The sequence below is a fragment of the Tachyglossus aculeatus genome, chromosome 24, assembly GCF_015852505.1.
Source record: "Tachyglossus aculeatus isolate mTacAcu1 chromosome 24, mTacAcu1.pri, whole genome shotgun sequence".
Taxonomy (NCBI): Eukaryota; Metazoa; Chordata; class Mammalia; order Monotremata; family Tachyglossidae; genus Tachyglossus; species Tachyglossus aculeatus.
This window is the reverse complement of record NC_052089.1, coordinates 7,782,614-7,807,727: the sequence shown is the minus strand read 5'-3', so window position 1 is coordinate 7,807,727 and position 25,114 is coordinate 7,782,614. Positions and strand designations below refer to the sequence as shown.

General features: G+C 47.5%; 1 protein-coding gene across 1 annotated transcript; it reads left to right on the top strand.

Moving 5' to 3' along the window:
* The first annotated feature begins 1,716 nt into the window (after window positions 1-1,716).
* On the top strand, window positions 1,717-24,807 carry HHLA2 (HERV-H LTR-associating 2). Its single transcript, XM_038766143.1, has 8 exons — window positions 1,717-1,862; window positions 4,467-4,524; window positions 6,287-6,610; window positions 8,969-9,226; window positions 10,909-11,226; window positions 19,559-19,657; window positions 22,490-22,551; window positions 24,733-24,807. Exons 1-8 carry the CDS (start codon window positions 1,851-1,853, stop codon window positions 24,805-24,807), a joined length of 1,206 nt encoding a protein of 401 aa, XP_038622071.1. The 5' UTR covers window positions 1,717-1,850.
* The last annotated feature ends 307 nt before the right edge of the window (window positions 24,808-25,114 follow it).

The window sequence follows — 25,114 nt, the reverse complement described above, 5'->3', positions numbered from 1 at the left end:
GCTCTGCCACTTGTCTGCTACGTGACCTTGGACAAGTCACTTCTCTTCTCTGGGCCTCAGTTACTTCACCTGTAAAATGGGGATTCAGACTGTGTGCCCCATGTGGGACAGGGACTGTGTCGGCTCAGTGGAAAGAGCCCGGGCTTGGGAGCCAGAGGTCATGGGTTCTCATCCCGCCTCCACCACTTATCAGCTGTGTGACTTTGGGCCAGTCACTTAACTTCCCTGGGCCTCAGTTACCTCATCTGTAAAATGGGGATTATGACTGTTAGCCCCTCATGGGACAACCTGATCACCTTGTATCCCCCCAAGAGCTTAGAATAGTGCTTCATGCATAGTAAGCGCTTAACAAATGCCATCATTATTATTATTATTATTATTTGCTTGTATCCCCCTGCCCAGCGCTTTGTACAGTGCCCGGCACATAGTAAGTGCTTAACAAATACCGCAGTTACAATTATCATTAAATACAAAATTAATCAATTAACCGGTGGGATTTGTCGAGTGTTTTCCATGTGCAGAGCACTGTACTAAATGCTTGGGCCAGCAAAGTCACTTACTCTTTCAACCATATTTATCGAGCACTTACCATGCACAAATCACTGTACTAAACATTTGGGAGAGTACACTATAACAGTGAACAGACACATTCCCTGCCCACAACAAGATTACAGTCTAGAGTAGGAGGCAGTGCTTGGGAAGCACTTAAATACCACAATACCAAATATCATTATTATTTTTCTCTCTCCCCATTTCCCCTGCAAAGCAACTCCCTGGAACTGACTGGCAACGGTTAAACCGTGAAAATCTCACTGATCAAAAATGAAACACACTGATAACCTCACTCGTTATGTTCGATACCTATGAGAAGCAGTGTGGCCCAGTGGAAAGACCAGTCTGAGGACCTGGCTTCTAATCCTGGCTCTGCCAGTGGCTTGCTGGGTGACCTTGGACAAGTCACTTTACTTCTCTGGGCCTCAGTTTACTCAACTATAAAATGAGGATTTATTTTATTTTGTTAGTATCTTTGCTTTTGTTCTCTGTCTCCCCCTTTTAGACTGTGAGCCCACTGTTGGGTAGGGACTGTCTCTATATTTTGCCAATTTGTACTTCCCAAGCGCTTAGTACAGTGCTCTGCACATAGTAAGCGCTCAATAAATACGATTGATGATGATGATGATGATGTTGAGGATTAAATCCTACTCTAGTCTGTGAGCCCCATGTAGGAGAAGCATTAGATCCAACTGATCAGCTTGTATCTACTCCAGCGCTTAGGACAGTGCATGACACAAAGTGCTTAGTAAATACCATAAAAAAGCTCCGTGGTACTGTACTTTGTACAGTGCTCTGCACCTCGTAAGTGCTCAATATTGATGACTGCTATACCATTGGTAAGTGCTCAATTGTTGATGATGAAGATGAGATCTTTAAGGGTGGAAAAATTGGATCTGGGAATGGGTGGAGCCCATGCAATCCTAGATGGAAACTTCCCGTGCTTCTTTCCTGAAATGAAAGCGTTTCTAAAAATACGTCGGAGGGCATGGAAATTCAGTGCCAGATTCCGCCTAACTGGCTGAGCCCAGAAATCGTGTTCACAGGGCTATTTATAAGCCAGGCACTTAGGCAGAAATGAGCTTTTACATCCTGTTCTTTCGAAGCTCGGACAGCCACGTAACTAAAGTGGGTCGGTTTTTCCGCAGGCATGTGTCAAGTTCGTTCTAAGGTCCCGGATCCCGACTGGACCTCCAGCTGACGGCCCTCTCCATCCACGCCCCCCCATCCCGGGCCCTGCGGTGGCATGATCTTCGGACAACAGACACGACTGCGCTGACTGTGAAGGTCGTGACCCGATGTGTGTGCAGGTATCTTGTACTGCCCGCTTCCAAGCCAAGAAAAAAACAGCATCGACGCTTGAAATAGAGAACTCCGGGAGCTAAGAGCCCTGGAAAAGCAGCGTGGCCTAGTGGGATAGAGCAGGGCCTGGAAATCAGAAGGACCTGGATTCTAGTCCCGGCTGTGCCACTTGTCTGCTGTGTGACCTGGGGCAAGCGACTTCACTTCTCTGGGCCTCAGTTCCCTCATCTGTAAAATGGGGATTAAGACTGGGAGCCCCATATGGGAATGGGACTGTGTCCAATCAGATTATCCCAGAACTTATTCATTCATTCATTCAATCGTATTTAACGAGTGCTTACTGTGTGCAGAGCACTCTACTAAGCGTTTGGGAAGTACAAGTCGGCAACACATACTTAGTACAATGCCTGGCACATAGAAAGCGCTTAACAAATACCATAATAAAATAATAAGAGCCCCCCCAGCATCCCTTTCTCGAGGGATTAAACATATCCCAAGGTGGCTTTCATTTTGAATATTGTTATTATTGATTCATTCAGTCGTATTTATTGGGCACTAATTTTGTGCTAAGTGCTTTGGGAGAGTACAATACAACAATGAACAGACACATTCCGTGCTCACAATGACCTTACAGTAAAGAGAAGGGTAGGGGAGACAGACATTAATATAAAAAATCAAAGATTTTTAACCTTTAATTAAAGGAGAGGGAAAGGACAAAGGGGGCGAGTCAGGGCAACACAGAAGGAAGTGGGAGAAGAGGAAAGGGGGTGTTTATCCAGGGAAGGAAGGCCTCCTGGAGGAGATGTCTTCATTAAGGTTTCGAAGCGGGGGAGAGTAATTGTCTGTCAGATATGAGGTGGGAGGGCATTCCAGGCCAGAGGCCAGACATGGACAAGGGTCAGTGGCAAGATAGGAGAGATCGGGCTGGGTTGTAGTAGGAGAGTAGTGAGGCGAGGTAGGAAGGGGCAAGGTGATGGAGTTTTTACTCGATGCGGAGGTGGATGGGCAACCGCTCGAGATTTTTGGGGAGTGCAGTGAATATTTTTGTAGAAACATGATCCAGGCAGCAGAGCAAAGTATGGACTGGAGTGGGGAGAGACAGGATGCTGGGAGGTCAGCCAGGAGGCTGATGCAGTAATCCAGGGTTAGGATGAATGACTGTATTAACACGGTAGCAGTTTGGATGGAGAGGAAACGGTGGATTTTAGCGATGTTGTGAAGGTGGGACTGACAGGATTTAGTGATGGACTGAATATGTGGTTTGATTGCCAGAGAGGAGTCAAGGATAATGCCAAGGTTATGGGCTTGTGAGACAGGAAGGATGGTGTTACCATCTACAGTGATGAGAGAGTCAGGGGGAGGACAGGGTTTGAGTGGGAAGATAAGGAGTTCTGTCTTGGACATGTTAAGCTTGGGGTGATGGGAGGACATCTAAGTAGAGCTGTCTTGAAGGCAGAAGGAAATGCAAGACTGCAGAGTGGGAGAGAGATCAGGGTTGGAGATGTAGATTTGGGTATCGTTCACGTAGAGGAGAGAATGAATTCTCCAAGGGAGCGAGTGTATATGGAGAATAGAAGGGGACCAAGAACTGAACCTTGAGGGACCCGCACAGTTAGGGGGAGGGAGACAGGGGAGGAACCCGCGAAGGAGACTGAGAATGAACAGCCAGAGAGATAAGAGGAGAACCAGGAGAGGACAGAGTCAAGCGAAGCAAAGGTTGGATAACATTTCCGGGATGAAGGGGGTAGTTCTCAGTGTCGAAGGCAGCCGAGAAGTAGAGGAGGATTAGGATGGAATAGAGGCCATTGGATTTGCTTAGAAGGAGATCATTGGTGACCTTTGAGAGGGTGGTTTCTGTGGAGTGAAGGGGATGGAAGCCAGACTGGAGGGGGTCAAGGAGAGAATTGGAGGAGAGGAATTTGAGACAGCGGGTGTAGACAACTCGCTCAAGGAGTTTGGAGAGGAAAGGTAGGAAGAAGATGGGGTGATAACTAGAAGGAGCTGTGGGGTCAAGGGAGGCTTTTTTTAGGATAGGGGAGACGTGGGCATGTTTGAGAGCAGTGGGGCAGAAACCATTGGATAGTGAACAGTTGAAGATGCTATTAGGGAGAGAAGAAGGGAAGGGGCAAGAGTTTTGATAAGGTGAGAAGGAATGGGGTTGGATGTGCAGGTGGAGGGGGTGGATTTTGAGGGGAGGCAGGAGATCGCCTCTACAGATACTTCTGGGAAAGATGGGAGTGTTTAAGAGGGGGCTGGAAGCGGGTGGGACTGAGGGAGGGTAGGGGAGATTTGAGGGAGCACATGCCTGATAGTGTCAATTTTCTTAATAAATTAGGTGGCCAGGTCATTGGAGGCAAGAGAGGGGGAAGGCAGGGGAACAGGGGGCCTGAGGAAAGAGTTAGAAGTCTGGAACATCTGGCGAGTGCAATGGACATGAGTGCCAATAAGGGTGGAGAAATAATTTTGCCGGGCAGAGGAGGGGGCAGAGTTAAAGCACGCAAGAATAAACTTGAAATGATGGAAGTCAGCCACAATTACTGTTATTATTTCCTACCATGGGCTCTGTTTCAAGATAGTTTTTAATCTTAATTTTTCTTTACCCCCTCCTTTAGCTGTGTAAAGGAAAGATTCTCTTGCTTCTCCTCATCATTGTTCTGGCAATAAAACCCGGTAAGGTCAATTTACCATATGGATTTCTCAGATTTTCAGACTTGGACAAGAGAGGGATGTTTCCGAGGCCCGAGCAATTCAGCCATGAGCTGAGGAGGGGCCAGTGATTGGGAAGCAGTGGGGCCTAGTGGAAAGAGTATGGGTTTGGGAGTCAGAAGACTTGAGTTCTAATTCTGACTTCTCCACATGCGTGATGGGTGACCTTGGGCAAGTCACTTAACTTCCTTGCCCCTCAGTCACACAGTCTCTAGACTGTAAGCTCGTGTGGGCAGAGCATGTGCCTGCTTATTGTTATACTGTACTCTTCCAAGAGCTTAGTACAGTGTGGTGCACACTTAATAAATACAAACTGACTGACTGACTGACCTGATTATCTGGTATCTACTCCAGCACTTAATACAATGCTTGGCACATAGTAAGCACTTAGCAAATAATATTGTTATTAATATTGTCATTATTATTATTAGTAGTAGTAGTAGTACTGACTGACTGACCTGATTATCTGGTATCTACTCCAGCACTTAATACAATGCTTGGCACATAGTAAGCACTTAGCAAATAATATTGTTATTAATATTGTCATTATTATTAGTAGTAGTAGTAGTAGTACTGACTGACTGACCTGATTATCTGGTATCTACTCTAGCACTTAATACAATGCTTGGCACATACTAAGCACTTAGCAAATAATATTGTTATTAATATTGTCATTATTATTATTAGTAGTAGTAGTACTGACTGACTGACCTGATTATCTGGTATCTACTCCAGCACTTCATACAATGCTTGGCACATACTAAGCACTTAGCAAATAATATTGTTATTAATATTGCCATTATTATTATTATTAGTAGTAGTAGTACTGACTGACTGACCTGATTATCTGGTATCTACTCCAGCACTTAATACAATGCTTGGCACATACTAAGCACTTAGCAAATAATATTGCTATTAATATTGTCATTATTATTATTAGTAGTAGTAGTAGTACTGAGCCTATATTCGTGAACCTTCCACCAGCATTTCTGACCTCAGTCAATCAATCAAATGATGGTATTCGTTGAGTGCTTACTGTGTGCAGGACACTTACTGTGTACTCTTGAGAGAGTACAATATAATTAATCAATCAATTACATTTAGACCGTGAGCCCACTGTTGGGTAGGGACTGTCTCTATATGTTGCCAATTTGTACTTCCCAAGCGCTTAGTACAGTGCTCTGCACACAGTAAGCGCTCAATAAATATGATTGATGATTTATTAAGGCCTTATTGTATGCAGAGCACTGCACTAAGCGCTTGAGAGAGTATAATAATAATAATAATTATGGAATTGGTTAAGTGCTTACTGTACGCCAGGCACTATGCTAAACACTGGGTGGATACAAGGAAACTAGGTTGGACACAGTCACAGTCTCTATTTTACAGATGAGGCAACTGAGGCTCAGTGAAGTGACTTGCCCAAGGTCATCCAGCAAAGTGGCAGAGCCAGGATTAAAACCTATGAGCTTCTGACTCTGGGGTCTGTGCTCTATCCATTAGGCCTCTCTGCTTCCCGATACAACAGAGCTGACAGACATGTTCCCTGCCCACAACGAGCTTACAATCTAGAGGCCTCAAGTGCGTTGGTGAGGGTGGTGGGAGAGTGGGTTGGGGGTGTGAGGGAGTCTAGATACTTCCAAAGCAGCTCCCCCTTTCTCTAAAGGTTATTTGCGTCGCATTGACCTACCCTCTGGTGATTCTCTTTCTACTGTCTCTGCTTCAGGAAATGGAAGAGCCTCACTCCTGGGGGAATTTCAGCAGGACGTGATTCTCCCTTGCTCTTTCAAGAGCGGAGACAGTCTGGTCATACACTGGCGTGTGGGAGCGGAGAAGAGGGTGGTGCACAGCTACTACAAGGGACAGGACCACTTGTCCGATCAGGACAGCCAGTACATGAGCAGAACATCGCTTTTTCACGGTGAAATCGGTCAGGGGAATGCCTCTCTGAGACTCAGCCATCTGCGCCCGGACGACGCTGGGGTTTACTCTTGCTATGCGGGGTCCGTGGCTGGAAAGGTGGAAGTGGAAATGGAACTGAAATTTGCAGGTGCGTGAGGGTGTCCAAGTTGGGTGGCCCGGAGCTAGCTAGCAGAAGCACGAGGCGTGGCCATAATTCATCATCATCATCATCATCATCAATCGTATTTATTGAGTGCTTACTATGTGCAGAGCACTGTACTAAGTGCTTGGGAAGTACAAATTGGCAACATATAGAGACAGTCCCTACCCAACAGTAGGCTCACAGTCTAAAGGGGGAGACAGAGAACAAAACCAAGCATACTAACAAAATAAAATAAATAGAATAGATATGTACAAATAAAATAAATAAATAAATAAATAGAGTAATAAATATGTACAAACATATATACATATATACAGGTGCTGTGGGAAAGGGAAGGAGGTAAGATGGGGGGATGGAGCGGGGGATGAGGGGGAGAGGAAGGAAGGGGCTCAGTCTGGGAAGGCCTCCTGGAGGAGGTGAGCTCTCAGTAGGGCTTTGAAGGGAGGAAGAGAGCTAGCTTGGCGGATGGGCAGAAGGAGGCCATTCCAGGCCCGGGGGAGGACGTGGGCCGGGGGTCGATGGCGGGACAGGTGAGAACGAGGTACGGTGAAGAGATTAGCGGCGGAGGAGCGGAGGGTGTGGGCTGGGCTGGAGAAGGAGAGAAGGGAGGTGAGGTAGGAGGGGGCGAGGTGATGGACAGCCTTGAAGCCCAGGGTGAGGAGTTTCTGCCTGTTGAGCAGATTGATTGGTAGCCACTGGAGATTTATTCATGTCATGATAATTCATGTGTTTACATTAATGTCCGTCTCACCCACCCTGGACTGTAAGCTTGTCATGGGCTCTGGGCCTCAGTTACTTCATCTGTAGAGTGAAGGTTAAGACCGGGAGTCCTATGTGGGACATGGACTGTGACCAACCTGATTAGCTTGTATCTTCCCCAGCGTTTAGTACGGTGCCTGGCACCGCAGTAGGTGCTTAACAAGTACCAGTGAAAAAGGAAAAAAGAAAAAGGAACACGTCTACCAGCTCTGTTCATCATCATCAATCATATTTATTGAGCGCTTACTATGTGCAGAGCACTGTACTAAGCCCTTGGGAAGTACAAATTGGCAACATATAGAGACAGTCCCTACCCAACAGTGGGCTCACAGTCTAAAAGATTATACTGGACTCTCCCAAGTGTTTACTATAGTATTCTGCACACAGTGGATTTTCCATAAATATGATTGATTGGTCTAGTGGAAAGAGGAGAGGATCGGCTCTACCCCTTGCTGGTTGTGAGACCTAGAGCAAGTCACTTTGCTTCTCTGTGTCTCTGTTTCTGCATCTGTAAAATGGGCTGTGAGCTCCGTGTGGACTCAAATCCAGTTCTAGACCATTATCATCATCATCATCATCATCAATCGCATTTATTGATCGCTTACTATGTGCAGAGCACTGTACTAAGTGCTTGGGAAGTACAAATTGGCAACATATAGAGACAGTCCCTACCCAACAGTCATCAGTGGTATTTAGAATGATAACAATAATTATGGTACTTGTTAAGCGCTTACATTATATGTGACACACTGTACTAAGAGCGGGGGTAGAAACAAATTAATCAGATTGGACACAGTCCCTGTCCCACATGGGGATCACAGTCATAATCCATTTTACAGATGAGGTAACTGAGGCAGATGAGGTGGCCGAGGCCCAGAGAAGTTAAGCGACTTGCCCAAGGTCACACAGCAGACATGTGACAGAGCTGGGTTTAGGACCCAGGTCCTTCTGACACCCAGGCTCATGCTATATCCACTAAGCTAATGAGTGCTTGCTGTGTGCAGAGCACTGCACTAAATGCTTGGGAGAGTACAGGAAACAGAGTCAGCGGACCCGTTCCCTGCCCACAATGCATTCATTCCATCGTATTTACTGAGTGCTTACTGTGTACAGAGCACTGTACTAAGCGCTTGGGAAGTATGAGCTTACAGTCTAGAGATGGGCCAGTTAGAAAGAAAAAATCATGGCCCCATCTAAAGGGTTTATACTGTTTGGACACTTGAATTTTAGATAGGCCCTTGATAGACAGAGCACTGTAGTAAGCGCTTGGGAAGTATGAGCTTACAGTCCAGAGATGGGCCAGTTAGAAAGAAAAAATCATGGCCCCATCTAAAGGGTTTATACTGTTTGGACACTTGAATTTTAGATAGGCCCTTGATAGACAGCGGGAGAGGATGGGGGTCCCAAAAGGCAACTTTTTGTTTCAAGGTATTTCCGGACAATCTCGCTGGTCTCCCCTACTGATTTAAGCGCTTAGTACAGTGCAAGCGCTTAGTACAGTGCTCTGCACATAGTAAGCGCTCAATAAATACGATTGATTGATTCAGGGCAACGCTTCACTTGCTCTTCCTTGTGTTCCCCCAGCTTTCCTCACCCCTGCCATGGAGTACACGATACAGGACGACGGCAGCCAGCTGACCTGTCGGGCATTTGTGATATTCCCCGACGTAGAGTGGACGTGGAGTGGGGCCTCAGATACTAAAAACCTCAAGGAAGGGAAGCCGGGGGGTCTCTTTTACGTCGAAAGTCAACAGAGTGTCACAAGTTCCAGCTCTCCCACCTGGTGCTCCATCCGGAACTCCCTGCTGGGACGGACGTGGAACGGGACCTGGACAAGGGCAGGTGGGTCTCACTCCTTTCCTGCCCACCCCCGGGGCCTCTGGGCTGCGAGAAACGTGGCGAGGCAAAGGCTTCCGGGAAATCTCACCTCGTTCGGGGGACTCAGGTGAAATCAGGAGAAGTCAGTCGATGACTCTGTCCTCTATACCTGAGCCCACCCGCAAAAGGTGCAGTAGAAAGCACTTGGGAGAGTAGAATTCATCAGAGTTGGTGGGCATGTTCACCGCCTGTGTATGTACATAGATAGAGACAGAGATTGAATAATTGTGGTACTTGTTAAGCGCTTACGATGTTAAGCCTGGGGTAGATACAAGATAAGCGGGTTGGACCCAGTCCCTTCATAGGGCTCACAGCCTTAATCCCCATTTTCCAGATGAAGTAACTGAGGGCCCGCAGAAGTAAAGTGACTTGCCCAAGGTCACACAGGAGACAAGTGACAGAGCTGGGATTAGAACCCAGGTCCTTCTGATTCTCAGACCCGTGCTCTTTCCACTAGGGCACGCTGCTTGTATAGATATAATTATCTATGTGTAGATATGTATATCTATCTACATATACATTTACCATTATTTGCCCAGGATGGATAAGCATGGCTGGGTGGCTGAGATGACATGATCAGCAAGGTAATGGTAATCCCAGGCATCCCTCCTGGAAGAGGAGGCTTGTTAAGAGGAAGATAGCTTGGCAGATATGGAGCAAGGAAAGAGTTCCATCATCATCAGTCGTATTTATTGAGCGCTTACTATGTGCAGAGCACTGCACATAGTGCAGTTCCATGCAGGGATTCAGGCCTGAGCATGGGAAGGCCATGAAGGAGGAATTTTTAAAGCTGAGTTGATCAGTTAGTCAGTCCAGTGTGGCCTAGTGGAAAGAGCCCAGGCTTGGGAGGCAGAGGTGCTGGGTTCTAATCTCAGCTCTGCCACTGGCCTGCTGTGGGATGGTGGGCAAGCTTAGTACAGTGCTCTGCACATAGTAAGCGCTTAATAAATACAATTGATGATTTACCGAGTGCTGTGTGCAGAGAACTGAACTAAGCACTTGGGAGAGTACAATACAACAGAGTTGGTTGACACAATCCCCGCCTACAAGGAGCTTACAGGTTAGCCACTTGACTTCTCTGGGCCTCAGTTTCCCCAATTCTAAAGTGAGGATTCAATACCCGTCCTCCCTCCCTGTTAGGCTGCTAAAGACTGTGTCTGATTTGATGATCTCATATCTCCCCCATGCTTATTACGGTGCTTGGTCCATCATAATTGTTCAATATCTCAGTGGTCTCCCTGACTCTAAGCCAATTTGACCCTTCTCTGAGTTTCTAGAACAAAATCCCCATCCACAGGAAACAGCGCTTCTGCTAAGGACACCAGCTACATTGAGCTGGTGAAGAAAAGAAAAGAGTCTCTTTGAAAAGGCAAAGTGCTAATTATTAGGGTGGTTTAAATAGTTCACGGGTTTTCCTTGCTGAGCAAAGGCATCAGGTTATTATCTCCTCTGCCCCTCCAAATACGCTCTCCTAAACGATCAGTGTCCTAATAAGGCATCCAGGTAACGCTGACACAATCCTATCCAAATTCCCATTAGGAAGATTCTCTTGAGAAGTCTCAGGAACCATCTTAACCTCTCAGGAACTGTTGGCGGCTTAAAATAATCTCTTTTCATGGTTTCTTTTTCTGATTCTGTGCTCATAGAACCTCTGTTTGGAAGAGAAGGTGAAGAGGTTTCATTTCCCTCTCTCTATGCAAAGGAGAAATTATCACCCAGCACACCTTTTATCATCACTTGGTCTAAAGTCACTAAAGCTTCTCTGGTGGTCCTGGCGTCTTTTGATAACGCCTCACAAAAGCTCAACAACCACGAACCTCGACTCTCCTGGGATACGAAGGCCATCAGTCGGGGAGTTAGCAATGTGACTTTAAAGAATCTTCTCCAATCGGATGAGGGAGAGTACCTGTGTAACATTTCGTCACTATCCTTCACCCAACTCACCGTGCGAAAACTCAGTGTGGGTAAGTCTCTCGGGCCAGGAGAGGACTTTGGCAGGAGAATTTGGACGTGGCAACGATAGTGGTACTTATTGAGCACTGACTGTGTGCAGAGCACTGTTTTAGCCCTTAGAAGAGTACGATACAGCTGGTAGATACGATCCCCGCCCCCAAGGAGCTGACAGTCTAACAGGACAGCAACAGAAAGGTGTGCTTCATGAAGCAGGAAGGCAAGAAGCTAACTTGGATCAGGGAAAGTGTCTTTTTTTGCTCAAAATTCAGCTAAAGAGTTTCCTTGGACTCTAAACATTGGTAAATACAACAGGATGTAGAATATGCCACTGCCAATCCTTCTGGGGGTCTGCCACTTGTGCTGTTTGGGCTGAGGAGCATACCCTAGACTGTAAGCTCATTGTGGGCAGGGAATGTGTCTGTTGGTTGGGACACATAGTAAGCATTCAGTAAATACAATTAAATGAATAGTTTTCTCCAACTAGACTACAAGCTCCTTGGGAGGTGAGGGGAGGGTCCCCTTTAGGGCTCGCTTCAAAGGATGGGGGGGTGGTGGCGTTTAGCCGAATTCTCCCTCAGACCCCAGGGAGGGCAGGGCAAGGGTTTCCATTAGAAAGTAGCATTCATTCATTCATTCATTTAATACTATTTATTGAGCGCTTACTGTGTGCAGAACACTGTTCTAAGCACTTAGGAGAGTACAATTGAACAATAAACAGATACATTCTTTGCCCACAGCGAGCTTACGGTCTAGAGGGGGAGACAGACATTAATACCGATAAATAAATGACAGACATGTATATAAGTGCTGGGGGGTTGGGAGGGGGGATGAATAATAATAATAATAATAATAATGATAATAACAGTATTTGTTAAGCACTTCCTATGTGCCAAGCACTGTTCAAAGCACTCGGGTAGATACAAGGTAATCCGGTTGTCCCACGTGGGGCTCACTGTCTTAATCCCCATTTTACAGATCATCATCATCAATCGTATTTATTGAGTGCTTACTGTGTGCAGAGCACTGTCCTAAGCACTTGGGAAGTACAAATTGGCAACATATAGAGACAGTCCCTACCCAACAGTGGGCTCACAGTCTAAAAGGGGGAGACAGAGAACAAAACCAAATGGCAGCAAACCCTGTGACTCCCAGGCCCCTATCCAGTCCCCATGCAGCAGATAAATGGCAGTAAACCTTGTGACTCCCAGGCCGGTACCCTGACATCATCAATCATATTTATTGAGCGCTTACTATGTGCAGAGCACTGTACAAAGCGCTTGGGAAGTACAAATTGGCAACATATAGAGACAGTCCCTACCCAACAGTGGGCTCACAGTCTAAAATGGGGAGACAGAGAACAAAACCAAATGGCAGCAAACCTTGTGACTCCCAGGCCCCTACCCTGTCCCCATGCAGCATACAAATGGCAGCAAACCTTGTGACTCCCAGGCCCCTACCCTGTCATTATCAGTCGTATTTATTGAGCACTTACTATGTGCAGAGCACTGTACTAAGCACTTGGGAAGTACAAATTGGCAACATATAGAGACAGTCCCTACCCAACAGTGGGCTCACAGTCTAAAAGGGGGAGACAGAGAACAAAACCAAATGGCAGCAAACCTTGGGACTCCCAGGCCCCTACCCTGTCCCCATGCAGAAGACAATCAGCAGCAAGCCTTGTGACTCCCAGGCCCCTACCCTCTCATCATCAATCATATTTATTGAGCGCTTACTATGCGCAGAGCACTGTACTAAGCACTTGGGAAGTAGAAATTGGCAACATATAGAGACAGTCCCTACCCAACAGTGGGCTCACAGTCTAAAAGGGGGAGACAGAGAACAAAACCAAATGGCAGCAAACCTTGTGACTCCCAGGCCCCTACCCTGTCCCTACGCAGTAGACAAACGGCAGCAAACATTGTGACTCCCAGGCCCCTACCCTGTCATCATCAATCGTATTTATTGAGCGCTTACTATGTGCAGAGCATTGGACTAAGCACTTTGGAAGTACAAATTGGCAACATATAGAGACAGTCCCTACCCAACAGTGGGCTTGCAGTCTAAAAGGGGGAGACAGAGAACAAAATCAAATGGCAGCAAACCTTGTGACTCCCAGGCCCCTACCCTGTCCCTACACAGCAGACAAATGGCAGCAAACCTTGGGACTCCCAGGCCCCTACCCTGTCCACATGCAGCAGACAATCAGCAGCAAGCCTTGTGACTCCCAGGCCCCTACCCTCTCATCATCAATCGTATTTATTGAGCGCTTACTATGCGCAGAGCACTGTACTAAGCGCTTGGGAAATAGAAATTGGCAACATATAGAGACAGTCCCTACCCAATAGTGGGCTCACAGTCTAAAAGGGGGAGACAGAGAACAAAACCAAATGGCAGCAAACCTTGTGACTCCCAGGCCCCTACCCTGTCCATACGCAGTAGACAAATGGCAGCAAACCTTGGGACTCCCAGGCCCCTACCCTGTCCACATGCAGCAGACAATCAGCAGCAAGCCTTGTGACTCCCAGGCCCCTACCCTCTCATCATCAATCGTATTTATTGAGCGCTTACTATGTGGAGAGCACTGTACTAAGCACTTGGGAAATAGAAATTGGCAACATATAGAGACAGTCCCTACCCAACAGTGGGCTCACAGTCTAAAAGGGGGAGACAGAGAACAAAACCAAATGGCAGCAAACCTTGTGACTCCCAGGCCCCTATCCAATCCCCATGCAGCAGATAAATGGCAGTAAACCTTGTGACTCCCAGGCCGGTACCCTGACATCATCAATCGTATTTATTGAGCGCTTACTATGTGCGGAGCACTGTACTAAGCGCTTGGGAAGTACAAATTGGCAACATATAGAGACAGTCCCTACCCAACAGTGGGCTCACAGTCTAAAAGGGGGAGACAGAGAACAAAACCAAATGGCAGCAAACCTTGTGACTCCCAGGCCCCTACCCTGTCCCCATGCAGCAGACAAACGGCAGCAAACCTTGTGACTCCCAGGCCCCTACCCTGTCCCCATGCAGCATACAAATGGCAGCAAACCTTGTGACTCCCAGGCCCCTACCCTGTCCACATGCAGCAGACAATCAGCAGCAAGCCTTGTGACTCCCAGGCCCCTACCCTCTCATCATCAATCGTATTTATTGAGCACTTACTATGTGCAGAGCACTGTACTAAGCGCTTGGGAAATAGAAATTGGCAACATATAGAGACAGTCCCTACCCAACAGTGGGCTCACAGTCTAAAAGGGGGAGACAGAGAACAAAACCAAATGGCAGCAAACCTTGTGACTCCCAGGCCCCTATCCAGTCCCCATGCAGCAGATAAATGGCAGTAAACCTTGTGACTCCCAGGCCGGTACCCTGACATCATCAATCGTATTTATTGAGCGCTTACTATGTGCAGAGCACTGTACTAAGCGCTTGGGAAGTACAAATTGGCAACATATAGAGACAGTCCCTACCCAACAGTGGGCTCACAGTCTAAAAGGGGGAGACAGAGAACAAAACCAAATGGCAGCAAACCTTGTGACTCCCAGGCCCCTATCCAGTCCCCATGCAGCAGATAAATGGCAGCAAACCTTGTGACTCCCAGGCCGGTACCCTGACATCATCAATCATATTTATTGAGCGCTTACTATGTGCAGAGCACTGTACAAAGCGCTTGGGAAGTACAAATTGGCAACATATAGAGACAGTCCCTACCCAACAGTGGGCTCACAGTCTAAAACGGGGAGACAGAGAACAAAACCAAATGGCAGCAAACCTTGTGACTCCCAGGCCCCTACCCTGTCCCCATGCAGCAGACAAATGGCAGCAAACATTGTGACTCCCAGGCCCCTACCCTGTCCCCATGCAGCAGGCAAACGGCAGCAAACCTTGTGACTCCCAGGCCCCTACCCTGTCCCCATGCAGCATACAAATGGAAGCAAACCTTGTGACTCCCAGGCCCCTACCCTGTCATTATCAGTCGTATTTATTGAGCGCTTACTATGTGCAGAGCACTGTACTAAGCACTTGGGAAGTACAAATTGGCAACATATAGAGACAGTTCCTACTCAACAGTGGGCTCACAGTCTAAAAGGGGGAGACAGAGAACAAAACCAAATGGTAGCAAACCTTGGGACTCCCAGGCCCCTACCCTGTCCCCATGCAGCAGACAATCAGCAGTAAGCCTTGTGACTCCCAGGCCCCTAACCTCTCATCATCAATCGTATTTATTGAGCGCTTACTATGCGCAGAGCACTGTACTAAGCACTTGGGAAGTAGAAATTGGCAACATATAGAGACAGTCCCTACCCAACAGTGGGCTCAGAGTCTAAAAGGGGGAGACAGAGAACAAAACCAAATGGCAGCACACCTTGTGACTCCCAGGCCCCTACCCTGTCCATACGCAGTAGACAAATGGCAGCAAACCTTGTGATTCCCAGGCCCCTACCCTGTCCACATGCAGCACACAAACGGCAGCAAACATTGTGACTTCCAGGCCCCTACCCTGTCATCATCAATCGTATTTATTGAGCGCTTACTATGTGCAGAGCATTGGACTAAGCACTTGGGAAGTACAAACTGGCAACATATAGAGACAGTCCCTACCCAACAGTGGGCTCGCAGTCTAAAAGGGGGAGACAGAGAACAAAATCCAATGGCAGCAAACCTTGTGACTCCCAGGCCCCTACCCTGTCCCTACACAGCAGACAAATGGCAGCAAACCTTGGGACTCCCAGGCCCCTACCCTGTCCCCAAGCAGCAGACAAACGGCAGCAAACATTGTGACTCCCAGGCCCCTACCCTCTCATCATCAATCGTATTTATTGAGCGCTTACTATGTGCAGAGCACTGTACTAAGCGCTTGGGAAATAGAAATTGGCAACATATAGAGACAGTCCCTACCCAACAGTGGGCTCACAGTCTAAAAGGGGGAGACAGAGAACAAAACCAAATGGCAGCAAACCTTGTGACTCCCAGGCCCCTATCCAGTCCCCATGCAGCAGATAAATGGCAGTAAACCTTGTGACTCCCAGGCCTGTACCCTGACATCATCAATCGTATTTATTGAGCACTTACTATGTGCGGAGCACTGTACTAAGCGCTTGGGAAGTACAAATTGGCAACATATAGAGACAGTCCCTACCCAACAGTGGGCTCACAGTCTAAAAGTGGGAGACAGAGAACAAAACCAAATGGCAGCAAACCTTGTGACTCCCAGGCCCCTACCCTGTCCCCATGCAGCAGACAAACGGCAGCAAACCTTGTGACTCCCAGGCCCCTACCCTGTCCCCATGCAGCATACAAATGGCAGCAAACCTTGTGACTCCCAGGCCCCTACCCTGTCCCCATGCAGCATACAAATGGCAGCAAACATTGTGACTCCCAGGCCCCTACCCTGTCCCCATGCAGCAGGCAAACAGCAGCAAACCTTGTGACTCCCAGGCCCCTACCCTGTCCCCATGCAGCATACAAATGGAAGCAAACCTTGTGACTCCCAGGCCCCTACCCTGTCATTATCAGTCGTATTTATTGAGCGCTTACTATGTGCAGAGCACTGTACTAAGCACTTGGGAAGTACAAATTGGCAACATATAGAGACAGTCCCTACCCAACAGTGGGCTCACAGTCTAAAAGGGGGAGACAGAGAACAAAACCAAATGGTAGCAAACCTTGGGACTCCCAGGCCCCTACCCTGTCCCCATGCAGCAGACAATCAGCAGTAAGCCTTGTGACTCCCAGGCCCCTAACCTCTCATCATCAATCGTATTTATTGAGCGCTTACTATGCGCAGAGCACTGTACTAAGCACTTGGGAAGTAGAAATTGGCAACATATAGAGACAGTCCCTACCCAACAGTGGGCTCACAGTCTAAAAGGGGGAGACAGAGAACAAAACCAAATGGCAGCACACCTTGTGACTCCCAGGCCCCTACCCTGTCCCCAAGCAGCAGACAAACGGCAGCAAACATTGTGACTCCCAGGCCCCTACCCTGTCATCATCAATCGTATTTATTGAGTGCTTACTATGTGCAGAGCATTGGACTAAGCACTTGGGAAGTACAAACTGGCAACATATAGAGACAGTCCCTACCCAACAGTGGGCTCGCAGTCTAAAAGGGGGAGACGGAGAACAAAATCCAATGGCAGCAAACCTTGTGACTCCCAGGCCCCTACCCTGTCCCTACACAGCAGACAAATGGCAGCAAACCTTGGGACTCCCAGGCCCCTACCCTGTCCACATGCAGCAGACAATCAGCAGCAAGCCTTGTGACTCCCAGGCCCCTACCCTCTCATCATCAATCGTATTTATTGAGCGCTTACTATGTGCAGAGCACTGTACTAAGCGCTTGGGAAATAGAAATTGGCAACATATAGAGACAGTCCCTACCCAACAGTGGGCTCGCAGTCTAAAAGGGGGAGACAGAGAACAAAACCAAATGGCAGCAAACCTTGTGACTCCCAGGCCCCTATCCAGTCCCCATGCAGCAGATAAATGGCAGTAAACCTTGTGACTCCCCGGCCGGTACCCTGACATCATCAATCGTATTTATTGAGCGCTTAATATGTGCGGAGCACTGTACTAAGCGCTTGGGAAGTACAAATTGGCAACATATAGAGACAGTCCTTACCCAACAGTGGGCTCACAGTCTAAAAGGGGGAGACAGAGAACAAAACCAAATGGCAGCAAACCTTGTGACTCCCAGGCCCCTACTCTGTCCCCATGCAGCAGACGAACGGCAGCAAACCTTGTGACTCCCAGGCCCCTACCCTGTCCCCATGCAGCATACAAATGGCAGCAAACCTTGTGACTCCCAGGCCCCTACCCTGTCATTATCAGTCGTATTTATTGAGCGCTTACTATGTGGAGAGCACTGTACTAAGCACTTGGGAAGTACAAATTGGCAACATATAGAGACAGTCCCTACCCAACAGTGGGCTCACAGTCTAAAAGGGGGAGACAGAGAACAAAACCAAATGGTAGCAAACCTTGGGACTCCCAGGCCCCTACCCTGTCCCCATGCAGCATACAAATGGCAGCAAACCTTGTGACTCCCAGGCCCCTACCCTCTCATCATCAATCGTATTTATTGAGCGCTTACTATGCGCAGAGCACTGTACTAAGCACTTGGGAAGTAGAAATTGGCAACATATAGAGACAGTCCCTACCCAACAGTGGGCTCACAGTCTAAAAAGGGGGAGACAGAGAACAAAACCAAATGGCAGCAAACCTTGTGACTCCCAGGCCCCTACCCTGTCCCTACGCAGTAGACAAATGGCAGCAAACCTTGTGATTCCCAGGCCCCTACCCTGTCCACATGCAGCAGACAATCAGCAGCAAGCCTTGTGACTCCCAGGCCCCTACCCTCTCATCATCAATCGTATTTATTGAGCGCTTACTATGTGCAGAGCACTGTACTAAGCGCTTGGGAAATTTGGCAACATATAGAGACAGTCCCTACCCAACAGTGGGCTCACAGTCTAAAAGGTGAGCTCACAGTCTAAGCGATGAGGTAACTGAGGCACAGAGAAGTTAAGTGGCTTGCCCAAGGTCACAGAGCAAACAAGTGGCAGAGCCGGGATTAGAACCCACGTCCTCTGACTCCCAAGCCAGGGCTCTTTCCACTGTGCCATGCTGCCAGGGTGAGGCCGAAGGGAGAGGGAGAAGAGGAAAGGAGGGGTTTAGTCAGGGAAGGCCTCTTGGAGGAGATGGGCCTTCAATTGGGCTTTGAAGTGAGGGAGAGTCATTGTCTGTCAGATTTGAGGAGGGAGGATGTTCTGGGCCAGAGACAAGATCATCATCATCATCATCATCATCAATCGTATTTATTGAGCGCTTACTATGTGCAGAGCACTGTACTAAGCGCTTGGGAAGTACAAATTGGCAACATATAGAGACAGTCCCTACCCAACAGTGGGCTCACAGTCTAAAAGGGGGAGACAGAGAACAAAACCAAACATACTAACAAAATAAAATAATAGGATAGATATGTACAAATAAAATTAATAAATAAATAAATAAATAGAGTTAAAAAAAATGTGGATGAGAGGTCGGCAGGGAGATAGACGAGATAGATACAGTGAGAAGGTTGGCATCAGAGGAGAGAAGTGTGATGGCTGGATTGTAGGAGAAGATTAGTGAGATGAGGTAAAAAGGGACAAGGTGATTGAGTGTTTTAAAGCCAATCGTGAAGAGCTTCAGTTGGATGGGCAATCACTGGAGGATCCTGAGGAGGGGGGAAAAACATGGCCCCGAGCCCTCGTTGGGTTTAGGGAGGGGCAAAGTTTTGGGAATGGCCTGTTTCCCTGGAAATTTACCATTCTCTCTCTGAATTTTTCTGTTTTTCAGAACCCAATGGAGGACTGGCCGCTTGGAAAATTGGGGTGATCATCCTGGGGTTGTTCCTGATAGTAATCTTGCTGGCAGTCGTAATCGTCTGGGGGAAGAGTATGTTTTATCTGGGCCCGTTCAGCCTAGGACCATGGGAAATGATGATAACTATAATAACAACAGCAACAATAATAACATTTGTGGTATTTGTTGGGTGCTTACTGTGTGCCAAGCGCTGTACTGAAAGCTGAGGGAGATACAGGTGCAGTCTAAGCAAGAGGGAGCGCAGGTATTTTATCCTCATTTTACAGATGAGGATAAAACGAGGAAATTGAGGCCCAGAGAAGCTAACTGACTTGCCCAAGTCACCCAGCAGAAAAGTGGCAGAGCTGGGATTAGAACCCAAGGCCTCTGACTCCCAAGCCTGTGCTCTATCCATCACGCCACGCTGTTTCTCAGGATCCTGCAGGATTGGGAGTTTCAAGGATTGGGGATTTGAGAAGCAGCATGGCCTAGTGGATAGAGCATGGGATTGGGAGTCAGAAGGACCCGGGTTGCTGTGTGACCTTGGGCAAGTCACTTCACTTCTCTGGGCTTCAGTTCCCTCGTCTGTAAAGTGGGGATTAAGTCTGTGAGCCCCACGTGGGACATGGACTTTGTGCAGCTGGATTATCCTATATCTACCCTAGGGCTTAGAAAACGTCTTGACACATATTAACAAATATTATTATCATTATTATTATTATCATTCAAGACCCTACCTTTCCTTCCCGTGATTTGTTGGGGCTCCCAACTCTTGGTTGACTCATTTTCACGGGCATCAAGCCCCAAGATTGGCGACATGGAACTGCCAGCCACGATGACGAAGTTCTGTGGAGGCTGACAAGCTCCGAAGGTGGAGAAAGATGCAGGCCATGAGGGAGGTTCAGTGCAAGAGATTGAGACCACCCCTACTCAATCATATTCATTCAATCGTATTTATTGAGCGCTTACTGTGTGCAGAGCACTGTACTAAGCGCTTGGGAAGTACAAGTTTGGACGGTCCCTACCCAACAGTGGGGCTCACGGTCAAGAAGGGGGAGACAGACGACAAAACATTTAAACCAATAAAAAACAAGTAGAATATGTACAAGTAAAATAGAGTAATAAATATGTACAAACATATATACAGGGATTATTCATTCATTCAACAGTATTTATTGAGTGCTTACTGTGTGCAGAGCACTGGACTAAGCGCTTGGGAAGTACAAGTTTGGACGGTCCCTACCCAACTGCGGGGCCTGAGGCATTAATGATGATGTTGGGTAGGGACTGTCTCTATATGTTGCCAATTTGTACTTCCCAAGCGCTTAGTACAGTGCTCTGCACATAGTAAGCGCTCAATAAATACGATTGATGATGATGATGATGATATTCGTGCTGCTAATAATCGCGGTATTTGTTGAGGTTTTTAGGCCAAGTTGTGGCGTAGTGGATAGACAATGGATCTGGGAGACAGAAAGACCCGGGTTCCAATCCTGTCTCTGCCACTTGTCTGCTGTGTGACCTCGAGCGAGTCACTTCACTCCTCTGGGCCTTAATTCTCTCATCTGTAAAGCGGGGTTTGGGACTGTAAGCCCCACATGGGACAGGGACTGTTGTCCATCTTGCCTGTATCCACTTCAGCACTTAGTATAGTACCTGGCACATAGTAAGCACTTAACAGATACCACAATCATTATTATATGATATGATATCTGGCATGAGAGTAGTATATTACTCTATTTATTTATTTATTTATTTTACCTGTACATATCTATTTATTTTATTTTGTTAGTATGTTTGGTTTTGTTCTCTGTCTCCCCCTTTTAGACTGTGAGCCCACTGTTGGGTAGGGACTGTCTCTATATGTTGCCAACTTGTACTTCCCAAGTGCTTAGTCCAGTGCTCTGCACACAGTAAGCGCTCAATAAATACGATTGATTGATTGATTGATGAGAAGCAGCCTGGCTCAGTGGAAAGAGCACGGGCTTTGGAGTCAGTAGTCAGGGGTTCAAATCCTGGCTCCTCCAATTGTCATCTGTGTGACTTTGGGCAAGCCACTTAACTTCTCTGCGCCTCAGTTACCTCATCTGTAAAATGGGGATTAAGACTGTGAGCCCCCTGTGGGACGACCTGATCACCTTGTAACCTCCCCAGCACTTAGAACAGTGCTTTGTACCTAGTAAGCGCTTAATAAATGTCATCATCACTGTTATTATAGTCAGACACAACCCCCATCTTGCATGAGGCTCACGATCTAAAGGACAGTAGGGATATTCAGTCCCCATTTTACAGGTGAGGATACTGAAGCACGGAGAAGTCTAGTGACTTGACCCAAGTCTCACAGCAGGCCAGTGGCAGAGTCAGGATTAGAACCTGGTTTCCCTGACTCCCAGGACTGCGCACTTTCCACGAGGCCATGCTGCCTCTGTATCCTTCCACCGTTCTCCATGGTCGTTACCTTGTTCAAAGGCCGAAGAGGAGGGTAACCCTACTTCTCATCCAGTGTGGAACCCAAAGAGCAAAGAAAATCCGCAACTTCTGATCGTTCCAGGCAGGAAGAGGCATGGACTTTCGGCTATTTTGGTCACTGTCTTGCCTCTCAAATAGGCCCAAATAGTCTCCTAACCTGGCCTTGTCAACTTTCCCTCTTTCTCTCCCTCTCCCACCCCATCTGTCTCTCTCCCCCTTTATCTCTCCCCCTCTGTCTCTCCCTCCCTCCTCTGTCTCTCTCTCCCCCTGTCTCTCTATTGCTGTGTATCTTTCCACCCATCCCTTTCTCCATCTCTGCCTCCCCCCTCTGTGTCTCTCTTCCCCCAGGCTCCACAGGGAGAGGCTGAGTGGGGAGAGTGTCCTTCACCTCCTCTGCCATCATCCAGTAGGGAGCTAACAGCAACCCCTTAACTGAGCTTCTCTCCTCGTTTGTAGGTAAATGCCAGAGCGAGCCGTTGCCGGAGAAAGTACAGCCACCTGAGAAGGTCTCGTTAAAGGTACGAGTTTCTCCTTTAATCTGAATTCAGGACTTTGAAGACTGATCAATAGCAAACTCCTTCAACACAAAGACTTGGTAAAAGGTGGCAACTGGGACCAGACACTAGACTGTGAGCCTTCTGGTTTTTTTGTTTGGTTTGGTTTTTAATGATATTACTTATGTGCCAGGCACTGTACTAAGCCCTGAGGTAGGTACGCGATAATCAGCTTGGACCCAGCCCCTGTCTGACATGGGGCTCTCAGTTCTACCCCCCCTTTTACGGAAGAGGTAACTGAGGCACAGGCATGTTAAATGACTTGCCCAAGTTCACGCAGCAGTCAAGCGGCGGAGCAGATCTTAGAACTTGGGTCCTGCAACTCCCAGGCCCATCTTGCTTTCACAGGGCTTCGCATCTTCTCAGTACTAGAGCCTACCAACTCTGTTGGATGGCATCCTTAATCAGTGCTATCTATTGAGCACTTATTGTATGCAGAGCACTGTACTAAGTTCTTGGGAGAGTACAATGCATCTTGTCATTGTTAAATTGTTGCTTTCACTGACTGGCCCCTGATATTCTTCTCCTGGTCTCCTCTCCCTCCCGCTTTGGCAGTCCTCTGGTGGGCAGGAACTGTGTCTAATTAAATATCCTCACACTTTTCCCCAGCAACTTGTAAGCTCCCCAAGGACAGGAAATAGGTCTACCGACTCTATTGAACTCTCCCAAGTGCACGCAGCAAGCGCCCAATAAATACCACTGACTGATCGGTAACAAAAGAAGCAGCACCCACTAATAATGATAATAATAGTACTTATTAATTAATCAATCAACCAATCGTATTTATTGAGCGCTTACTGTGCACAGAGCACTGAACTAAGTGCTTGGGAAGTATTAAGCACTTACAATGTACCAAACGCTGTTCTAAGTGCTGGGACAAATATAAGCCAAGTCAGAAACAGTCCCTGTCCCACGTTGGGCTCACACTTCTCATGCCTGTTTTTTACAGAGGCGGTAACTGAGGCCCAGAGAAGTGAAACGACTTGCCCAAGGTCACACAGCAGACAAGTGGCAGAGCTGGGATTAGAACCAATGCCCTCCCAGGCCTGTGCCCTTTCTACTACGCCATCAAGGCTGGAAGAGACACATCTAGAGCTCGTCACTGTTCCAACCAAGCAAGCACTGAACATGTCTTTTAGACTGTGAGCCCACTGTCGGGTAGGGACTGTCTCTATATGTTGCCAACTTGTACTTCCCAAGCGCTTAGTACAGTGCTCTGCACACAGTAAGCACTCAATAAATACGATTGATGATGTCCCACATTGTGACAGTTGTTCTAGGGGACAGTTGTCCACCCTGCTTCCCCCTATCTATACTTACATTTCAACGTCCGTCTCTCGCTGCTGTGGACCGTAAGCTCCCTATGGGTTGGGATCGTGTCTATCAACTCTATTATATTGTCTTCTGCCAAGCTGTTCATACAATTCTCTGTACAAAGCAATTGCTCCAATACCGATCAATTAATCCATCAGCGGTAGCTATTGAGCCCATACTAAGAAGCAGCATGGCATAGTGGATACAGCCCAGGGCCTGGAGTCAGAAGATCATGGGTTCTAATCCCGCTCCTCCACCTGTCCACGGGCAAGTCACTTTACTTCTCTGTGCCTCAGTTCCCTCATCTGTAAAATGGGGATTGAGAATGTGAGCCACAGGTGGGACAGGGACCGTGTCCAATAGACTGTGAGGCCGCTGTTGGGTAGGGACCGTCTCTATATGTTGCCAACTTGTACTTCCCAAGCGCTTAGTACAGTGCTCTGCACACAGCACTCAATAAATACAATTGAATGAATGAACGAACTTGATTTGCTTGTATCCACCCCTGCACTTAGTACAGTGCCTGATACATAATAAGCGCTTCACAAACGCCATAGCTATTATTATTATTACATACAGTGTGCAGAGCACTGTAATGAGTGCATGGAAGGGTACAATGAACAGTCTGGGGATGAGCTTACGTGGACTGCTTGATTGATTTCCAACACCCAACATACTTTTAGACTGTGAGCCCACTGTTGGGTAGGGACTGTCTCTTTATGTTGCCAACTTGTACTTCCCAAGCGCTTAGTACGGTGCTCTGCACACAGTAAGCGCTCAATAAATACGATTGATTGATTGATACTGACCACGGTTATTGTATCTTCTCAGACTGCAAACAAAGGCGATGGAGTGTCCGAGCAGCTGACTTCCTCCGAAACAAAGACAGAAGCGGCAGAAACTTGATGGACAGTGTCTCCCGCTCCTGAGCTGGTCACTGCTCGGGGATTAAGATTTGACTCCATCCAGCGTGGCTCGGTGGAAAGAGCCCGGGCTTTGGAGTCGTCATCATCATCATCATCATCAATTGTATTTACTGAGTGCTTACTATGTGCAGAGCACTGTACTAAGCGCTTGGGAAGTACAAATTGGCAACATATAGAGACAGTCCCTGCCCAACAGTGGGCTCACAGTCTAAAAGGGGGAGACAGAGAACAAAACCAAACATACTAACAAAATAAAATAAATAGAATAGATATGTACAAGTAAAATA